The sequence below is a fragment of the Psammomys obesus genome, unplaced genomic scaffold (assembly GCF_907164565.1).
Source record: "Psammomys obesus unplaced genomic scaffold, mPsaObe1.curated_primary_1811, whole genome shotgun sequence".
Classification (NCBI taxonomy): Eukaryota; Metazoa; Chordata; class Mammalia; order Rodentia; family Muridae; genus Psammomys; species Psammomys obesus.
Genome location: NW_026596120.1, coordinates 2,796,577 through 2,806,774, shown reverse-complemented (window position 1 = coordinate 2,806,774; position 10,198 = coordinate 2,796,577). Strand labels below are relative to the sequence as shown.

The window sequence follows — 10,198 nt, the reverse complement described above, 5'->3', positions numbered from 1 at the left end:
CTTTTGAAAAGATATTTTAGAAATTCAAGCCTTTTGATTAGTAACCACCCGTAGTACCAGAAACACTTCAAAGTGTTCTCTAAACATTGAATTCCCATCAGTAATGCTGCAAGCCTTCGCTCTCATCTTTCATGCTTACCATTGCAGTGACTTCAAAAGGATAAAAAAAGAATGGTAATCTCTCAAAGTAACCTTATATTCACACTAGTAATTGCGTATTTAACCATCATGCATTCACAACCAGGTAATTGTCTCATTAGACTGTGTTTTAATAAATATAATAATAATTAACGTTTAGTTATAAAAAAATCAAATACTCAAGCCATTCAGAAATGAAATTCAGAGCCCAAGGGACATCTAGAAGAAAATGAAAAAGAATTAGATAGTGTCAAACATAGACATCTTCAAAGGAAGGAGATCATTTAAGCTTGCCTTTTACTTACAGAAATGTGTTCTGCATATTTTATTGTGTCCGTCATCATGCTTGTTATAATCCGGCAAGTGAATGTTCAAAGAACATAATATCCTACAAATAAATAAACTGAATATGAATGAATTTATAAAAGAAGCAACAATTAGAATCAAGAGCTTGACATGCCAGCTTTGATGATGTGAAGCAATGATGTTCCCAGTGGTGTTTCAGCAATGCATGATTTATTGGAAGAATAAAAATGATAATGTTTTAAGGTTCATGATTCTCACATGTTGAATTTTTGGCATGTGATCACCTTATCTAAGTAATCCCACTATCACCAATCGAAATTTTGGCAAGATCAAGACTGTAAATTACAAGGCAGAGGAAGAGGTTATAACAGGTGCCCCCTTTGAAATGTTTGTAATTTACCTTAGAGTTACATTTGAGAAACTATCTCAAAACATCTATTGACATAACTGCAATGGTTCCACAAGGTTGTGATTTCACAGGAAGTGGGTGGGAGCTGTTTCTATTGTCAGTTAGACATGTGTCTCACATAATTGCTGGAGTTTAAAAGTTACCTGTTCGTATGACGGGAGCACCCTCTAAAGCAGAGATCATTGAGCACAGAGGACCCATTCAACCCATGCGTAAGCGCTGGCTTGGTGCACCCAGGTGAGAGCTGAGGTTCTACAAGCCTGCATGCCATGCAGAGATTGTGCTACGTACTGCATATTGAACGGGATCTAAGCAACCTGCCTAGATGACATTAATCTCTCAAAGAATGGGAGCCAAGGATGGAAAACACACTTGTCAAAGCACGATATTTAAAAGGCTTCTGAAAAGGATCAAAAAGAAAAATCAGTAAAGTTTAAGATCCAGAAAACACCTATTGTTTACCAGTACTATTTTGGCATCAGTCTGTCAGCAAAAATAGGCTAATAGAGATGATCACAGATGAACTGTTTTTAATATGAAAATTAAGTAAATAACTTGATCAGAAAGATCTAATGAACACCCAAGAGAAAGGGTATGTGAACATGTGTTTGCATGGGAATGTGTTTTTCTATGTGTGTGTGTGTGTGTGTGTGTGTTGTGTGTGTGTGTTTGTGTGTGTGTGTGTGTGTGTGTGTGTGTTGAAGGTTAATGCTGAAGTGTGGGATGACCAAAAATGGGAAGAATAAACAGGAAGTGATGAAGAACTATGAATGAAGGAGAATGGGGAAAATAAAAAATAATTGCCAAATTTATGACAGGCAAAATTAACTGGACCTACAGTGATTTATAGATAAAAATAGGGACCGACTACTAATTATAGGAAATAAGTAGTTACGATTTCTCAAAAGGTTTTGAAGTAATAATTCTGTTATACATCTGTCTCTCTCTTTTTCTATTTACATATATTATACTTCTCTGTGTCCATCAAAGATAAAACTATGGAGTTAGTCTTAATGTGTTTTTTAAGTGTCTTTAGCAGAAACACAATAAATGGGGCCAATGTTACCCAACAGCAGCATGGATTGTGAAATGCAAAATTTAACCTATAAGCCCCACCTGCCCAGGAGCCAGGTAACTTCCTGAAATGCTGGGAATTGTAGTTCTTGGAAAATAACAAACCCTCATGGGAAAGCACTGTCCTTAAAAGTCTGCAAGGCCGTGGCGCCAGGCTATTCCAGCAGAGAAATTCCAGGGGACGGTACTGACCAAACGCCATCTCTTGGTCAGTATTTAATAATTAATAAATGCTTGCTTTAAATTTGGCCTAAAATGGTGGAGTTGTTTTTTTTTCTGGCAAATTGCAGAGTTAACAATTGAAGTAATCATTAGATTTGAGATCTGAAATTCTGAATAACTACAAAAGGAAGAGGAAAGATGTTGGTTTATTAAAACAAAACAAACCCACAGGTTTCTGTGAGTTCAAAATGTTCATAAGAAAGACCTCAGGCAGGAGCTAGTCAAGCATTTCGGCGAAGTGTTACCTGACTCCTGTGTTAACCAACTGAATGAAGCATAAGCCTCTAACTTCTGATTTCTAAAGGATGATGATCCTGTCTTAAACTGCCTTCCATGTATAAAGCATGCTCTGCAGGTCAAGACTGTGTGGAGGAGGATTAACTCTCTACAGTCTGGCTCATAAGGACAAAGACTCACCCACGCAGCTTACACCAAACTTACAAAGAGAAAGCAAGCACCAATCATTGCTGCTTTGAGAGTCACATCCAGGTCTGCAGGAACATGGATTCCAAAGTTGTCGGCATTTGTGAACACATCATTGACAAATCCAGACCAGTACTTGGAAATCTTCCCTATAGTAAGCTTTTCATCAACAGTTTTCACCTTTGCAAGGGGGTAAAAAAAAATGAGGTGTGAAATTTGCAGGTAAGAAGAGATGGTTGACATTTCTCAGTATGTTTCTTTCATGAGGATTTTGAGCTGCTGTATTATTATTCACCACCCCCAAATGGCAGTTCTCTGCTGTTTGAGCCTGTGTTTGGGCACAGGTGTGGCTCTCTATCTCCACAGTAGTCAAGACCTTCAGACTGCCACAGTTTGTAGACCATTATAATTTGTTTTCCTTTTCATTTTTTATGCAGATGGAGTAAATAATTAAGGCCAGACAGCCACAAGATGGCAGCAGGTACATCTTTTAGTTATGTAGCTAGCTAGCTAAGCATGGTAATTTCTTTACCTGTGTTCAAATTTTAAACCAGAATTTGCCATTATAAAATATGTGTATGGAAAATATTTATACTGTATGTGAGGATGTGCTTACATGCATGCAGATATTAAAAATATTTGGGTGAATTAAATTATTTTCTAGGTTATAATTAATAAACTTTAAAAATTTATTGACTATGTAAATATTAAAACTTTTAACCATAATACATTGTCAAACTACATTTTTATGTTACACTCAGACATTTGTTAACTCATTCCATTCTAACCAATCCTACGCATTATAAATCGCTTACACCTAGTGTTTAGCCAGGAGACTAAGATGACTCTGACACTGAAGTCTTAAGGCTTGTTGAATGAAGGATCTATATCTGACTTTATCAACTGTCCTGCATATCATTCAGGCACTTATTTAACGTAGAGCTTCACTTCCTGAATGGGGATAGAAAATAGAAAGTAGGGAAGTTTTCTTAGGACATAGCTATAGCACAGATACTACACCCTAAATTCTAAATTCTAAATTTAATTCAATCATGTTATTAAAAATCCCTGCCACATCTTTTCACAATAGTGGGCCTACAATAAGTCACTTAACAAAGTCTGTGTTCTCAATGTGTATATACTTGTTCAGGGGTCGGCAAACAGATGGAGGCAGGATACATACAAAAAATGAAAAAGATGGTTTAAAGTAAATGTTCCCCTGCGTATGATGTATGTTTGGGATAATCTCTTAAGACAGTGTATGTTGTTACAGGCTAAGTTTGCAGTGGCCCATGTTAATACTCAGTCCCAGACTCCATTATTGCATAAAACAACTTAGCACGTCTTAGAAGCATAGCTTTATATAGTGAAACTCTAGTGGAATGAGCTTCTGAAGTGAGACCTGAACAGGGCTAAATGTCCATCAAGCAGGACAGCAGAAAAGGGCTTAGATGACTTTGGTGATCAAAATACCCGTATTTACTCTGTCTACATGTGCTTTTAACTCCCTGTGAACCAACCTCATCAAATAGAGGGTTACCGTGATTTTTAAACAATCAAAGTTAGTTATATAAAACCACACTGCTCTCTCTCCACCGCTTGACATTCAAAGGCTTAAGTGAAAAACAACAGGACATTTGCTGTTAGGTAAGGAGATGCAGTAGTTTATTGGCGTATTTAGCAAATATTTCAAGAATTTTAATTTTATAATTCTCATTTTTAATTTATGAACTTTTCTTTAAATAATATGTGCAGCGATCTATGAAAAACAAAATGGCGAAGCATTATTTTTGCTAAGGTGGACTTAGAAATCTCTGGAGTAACAGCTTTTATTATAAGTATGGAAGTATGATTTATTAGAGTATTACACTAATATGCAATTCTTAAAATGTATTTAAGATTTTAAGGGATACATCATTATTTTGATATTCTATACGTTGAATTACATTGCAAGAAATCAGGACAGAAGCAAAACTTTCTTTGTCATTCATACCTCAAAGTCCACATCACCAAAACACCCACAGGTTGCACAAGGACCAACAATTTTCAAAATATCTTCTTTGTTTGCATTTTGGATTGTGAATTTGGGTTGAAAGGGGTCCCACTTCTGTGCAACATAACCGACTATGGTTCCAGGAGGGGTTTGGATTTCTAGCTATAGGAGGAAATAGGAACAAAATGAGATTTTCTACAGTTATATGCATTAAACATGATATTTTTAAAAGAGATAACTGTTGTATTAAAAGAGCCATTATAAATATATGTTTCTAGGATGCAAAGGGGCGTTCTCTTTTGACATTTTGAATTTTGTCTTGGAAATGCCAAGGATGCATTGCACCTATGTGTCTAGCACTTTTCTCTAAATGCCTTGGTGTCCTTGGCACAGTTGCCATTTCACATCACCTGTAACGTGAGGAAATTACAGCATTTAGCATGGGCAAGCTCAATAATTACTCCTCAGCTGTAGCCACAACACATACATATTTTAACCTCTTTTATCGGTTGTGGAATGTTCACATTTGTCGTTTTAGGCATTATTTTAGCATTTGAGTGTAAACCAAATAAGATCCTTTTGGAAGATACTTTGGAATGTGGGGAGGCAAATAGAAAATGCTTCTTTTGAAGTAAATCAGTGTTCTACCTATTTATCTCATTTTTTTTTAAACCTTATACTAAGTTCATCATCTTGTATGCTTGTCTACAGTGTTCTTAGATAGTAGAATATATATATATATATATATATGTGTATGTGTGTATGTATATTCATGTTAATTCATTAACATTTCTCTAAATAATATGTGCAGTGATTGATGAAAAATAAAATGATAAAGGACCATACATTGTTATAGCATTGTTTTTTATTTTATATATATATATTTTATATATATATATAAAATAAGCACTATATATATATATATATATATATATATATATATATATTTAAGATGCAAAGTGGTGTTTTTTTTTTTAAATTTTGTCTTTTGTCATGGAAATGATAAGGGTTCATTGTACTGATATGATAGCACTTCCCCATATATATAATATATATTATATATATATATACATACACACACACACACACACATATATATATACATATTGCAGAATGGAGAATAAAACCACATTCTTCTAGGTCACAGAGGCATCATATCAAATTAAGTAGATGTCTCCATCAATGAAAGTTATTGTTGCAGTTCTACTAACAATGACAATCAATTATGTTTTAAAATAAAATAATTGAATAATGTTACTCTCTTGCATACCACAGATTTGTTAAAGGTGTAAATGCTAAGTGTCATGGCCTCTCTTGGACATTGACATTGTAGGAAAAGTGTTGACAGTATTTGTGTAGTGGTGGAAGACATAACAATTACTTGGCTAATACACAGGTCAGGAGGCTATGTCTTGTTTTTAGGGTATACGAGCTGCCTCTATCATTTAATCTCATAGTAGCTGCCATAGCTTTGGGTTACAAATGGAAACAGTGCCTCACCGCATCTTCATGTTTTCCTTATCCTAAAAGGGAAGATATAACATCAAACAACTGTAACGTTGACTGTCTCATAGCTCCAGATGAATGCCACTTAAAGGAGTAATCTTGAAAAGAAAAGCTGTTCAGAGGTGTTAACCAACCTCTTGTAGGTAGCAAGGGCACCAGCAGCTGTTACACCTTAGGGGCCTGCTCACTGTAATCACCTCTCGACCCGAGTTGTCTGTGATCCTCAGGGTGCAGGCTCGCAGGGTGGAACACACGTTGCGGTTAAAACAGATGCTTTCTTCGACTGCAAAGTAAATTCTTTGTCCCAAGCTGTTTTTGATCTCATATTTGTTGGAGGTCTCAGTGCCGAGTATCACTATCGGAAAACACATGGTATGAAGGCACTGCTTTGATTGGCATCACTACTTGTCAAAAGGAAAGGAGTATTAAGAGAACATAGAGATACTGCCGGGTTACTGAGCTGATAGTCTTAGCTTCATACAAATCTGTTTCCATGCTCTAAACTTTGATGACTTAGCCTCAGAAGTCAAAGCAAAATCTGAGAACAAAACTAACAACTTAGCTAATTTTCATTCTAAAACTCTGAACAAACACATTGGGGCACCTTTCAACCAAAGAACAAATTGTGTAAGAAAGAATTCGTTACTCAGATAACAACCCTATTATTTTTCTGTAAGTTACTGGAGCAATTTAAAGTAGCATTTGTTACTGTATCTAAAATTTCTTTTAAGATCCACAGTGGTAGCGCTGGCCAATTGCTTCAATTCTGACATATTTTAGAATAATATGGAATCTTATAAATAGAAAGCACTCAAGCAATTTGAAATTATGTATGTTTTGTTGAGTAAATCATGAAGCAATGAAACAATAGCATTGGTATTGACGAAATTTTAATATGCTCTCAACTGTGATTTTCCCTTATCAGAATGTTAAGAAATTTCAGTGATTATTATCCATGGCATATTAATTGCTGCTTGTCACTTTAAAATGAAATATATTAGCACCTGAATGTCACTGTTATTAAAGAATTGAATTTATACATATAGTTTGTAAGTAATAATTTTAATTTTGGTTTAAAAATAGGCCAAGCTATCATTTAATCTAATTCTAGCCATTGTTTATAACATTTTAGATGTAATGAAAGTCCTGAACACTAAAGCCTTTTCAGAATTGCAGAATACTTACTCCCGAGAAGTTCCACCTGCTGATGGATGATTATCAGGTCCAGCTGCAAAGGATGACACAAAAGAAGTGAAAATCATTCTGTCACAGTCCTTACCATGCAACATGAAATCTGTCATTTATATTAAACAGTTTTGAACACTCGCAAAGTTAAAGGCAAAGACTTTAGTCACAGAAATCAAAGAAAACCTCTAAAAAGAAAATTAGCTTAAATTGTAGATCAATGAGCAAACATGTACCATGTTTTAACTAAGGAACAAATTCGGCAAGGAAGAATTGATGTCTCAAAGAGTAGCCCTGTAATTCTTCTGTGGGGCCATGTCTCATTCATAGGATGCATGAGCTGTCTTCGTCTCATTGTTCAACTAATAACTTATAGAACCCTTAAAATTTCAAGTCACAATTGCCAAGAGCAAGAAAGGCAACAGCGTTTATGCTGTGTGATCATGAGGAAAAGAGGTGATACTACAAACTATTTTGAGATTTTAAAAATAACATTTGAATAACAATGTAGAAGACATTTCAAAATGTCCTCAAATTCATTTTGAGGAAATGAAGCTACAGGATGAGTACTGGGCAGCCAGTTTCTTCTAGTCCCTGTGTGCCCACTGACTCTGTTAGTTGGCACCATGCTCTCTTAGATAAATATCTGTTTGAGCTGAGAGATGACATTTTATAAATAGTTCTTATTCTTATTTTTCTTTAGGCCTGGGGATAACAGAAAATTTTCAGGCACCAACAGAAAGTCAGCTGAAGCCGAATAAGTGTTCTGCTGCCAAAGAGCCAACATAACATTAGCTCTAGGTAAGTAAAGTATGTAACTCAAATTGCTGTTTAGAATTGCTGTATTTGCTATTATTGTCTGTGTTCATGCTCATGATGTATGTTGCACACAGTGCCCACGTAGGGGTTAGAGGACACATTGGAGGGGTTGCTTGTCTTTTACTACCTTTATGTTGACTTTGGGGATAGAGTCCATCTTACCGGGCAATGGATGACCTTTATGCCTGAGCCATCTTACCGCCCATGTATTACCTTTTCAAAGGAAATATGTGTTTTAGAGCATTCTCGTTTGTCTGTGTTTTTAGTTTAATCCTCAGCACTAGTAGACTCACAAAAGCCAAATCATGATGCTTGACTGGACTGCTAATCGCAGCATTTCTAAAGCTTCATTTTAAATCCCATCTTGAAGTTGCTTTCACTATATTCTCTAATCACATATGTAAATTCTGCAGGAGCCTTTAAGCCAAGGCAATTTTTTGTAAACTATGGTATTGATTGTAAATCTACAACTGCAGTAAATTTGAGGCTGTCTTTTTTTTTTCTTTTATTGTCGTTGAATATCCTGAGATGAGGTAGAACAAAAATATCCTCTTATTGTCTTACAGAAGTCATTTATAACTTGAAATAGTCTCAAATCATATTAACAATAACTACAAAGCATCTGTAAGTGGAGTAATTGTTGATTGTATCACATTGGTTCTGTTTTCTTGAAGAAAATTGATAGTTGTGGGCAAAGAAGAAAAAAGAGACTTCAGAGAGAATCAAGTTAGAGATAATGCACTAAGGTCGGTCTTAAGGTGTCTGAGTTTCAGATAAGTACCCAACATCTTAGGTGACCAAGTACCTGAGGCTATATAGCTCAAGGACACACAGTAAAACCAAATACTACTGTTCTTAAACAAATAAAAGCATAGCAATAAAACGACTAATAATGACACTCTGCTATACTCAGATCAGCTCTTGACTCAGTCATCATCAGAGATACTCTGTCCTGAAGCAGATGGGAACAAATGCAGAAGAGACTCCTTCAGCTGATAAACACCTTCAGCAAAGTGTCTGGATACAAAATTAACTCGAAAAAAATCAGTAGCCCTCTTGTATACGAAAGACAGAAGGCCTGAGAAAGAAATTAGGAAAAGTACACCCTTCACAATGGCCACTAATAACATAAAGTACCCTGGGGTGACTCTAACCAAGCAAGTCAAAGACCTGTTTAAAAAGAACATCAAGTCTCTGGAGAAAGAAATTGAAGAAGATATCAGAAGATGAAAAGATCTCCCATGCTCATGGCTTGGCAGGATTAACATAGTGAAAATGTCCATCCTGCCAAAAGCAATCTACAGATTCAATGCAATTCCCATCAAAATACCCAACACAATTCTTTACAGACCTTGCAAGAACAATTCTCAACTTCATATGAAAAAACAAAAACAAAACAAAACAAAATTTCCAAAGCCATCCTGTATAACAACAGATCATCTGGAGGTATCTCCATCCCTAGCTGCACTACAGAGCAATAGTTAAAAACAAAACAAAACAAAACAAAACAAAAAACCTGCATGGTACTCACATAGACACAGAATGGTGGACCAATGGAATCGAATAGAAGACTGAGAAATAAACCCACACACCTACGAATACTTGATTTTTGACAAAGAAGCCAAAACCATACAATGGAAAAAAGACAGCATCTTCAACAAATGGTGCTGGTCTAACTGGATGTCTACATGTAGAAAAATGCAGATAGATCCATATTTATCACAATGCACAAAACTAGATGGCTAATAGAATACGAACTCAATGTTATGTTTGGAGGTTCCATGAAAATGTCATGTCAGAGAATTTCCCCTTTAAAAATATACCTTAATATAAAATTAACATGTATATATAAATATATGCACATGTAATTTAAAAAATTTTATGCTACAGGTATTTCGTGTGTATGTTTTGGCTTCAAATTTAGTGTTTTTATGGGATTCCTGAGTGTGCCAATGAGTGGGTCTATGTTTCTTGTGCCTTTTCTTAGGCTCTTTTCTTTTTGTTTGTTTGATTTCCTGTGTGTTAGTTTTTGTTTTATCCTATCATATACTTTCATAACATATCATATCATAACTTATATCATATCATATCATATCATATCATATCATATCATATCATATCAT

At 35.3% G+C, this 10,198-nt stretch overlaps 1 protein-coding gene across 2 annotated transcripts in view; it reads right to left on the bottom strand.

The window, feature by feature from the left end:
- Positions 1–487: 487 nt before the first annotated feature.
- The window catches only part of Plscr5 (phospholipid scramblase family member 5), a 15,562-nt gene continuing 5,851 nt past the window's right edge, over positions 488–10,198 (bottom strand). For both annotated transcript variants that reach the window (XM_055629817.1, XM_055629818.1), the window contains exons 3-7: positions 7,257–7,299; positions 6,206–6,426; positions 4,566–4,727; positions 2,591–2,752; positions 488–526 (exon numbers count right to left, since the gene is read on the bottom strand). In XM_055629817.1, coding sequence (XP_055485792.1) covers positions 488–526; positions 2,591–2,752; positions 4,566–4,727; positions 6,206–6,426; positions 7,257–7,299 — 627 coding nt within the window. The remainder of the gene's footprint in view (positions 527–2,590; positions 2,753–4,565; positions 4,728–6,205; positions 6,427–7,256; positions 7,300–10,198) is intronic.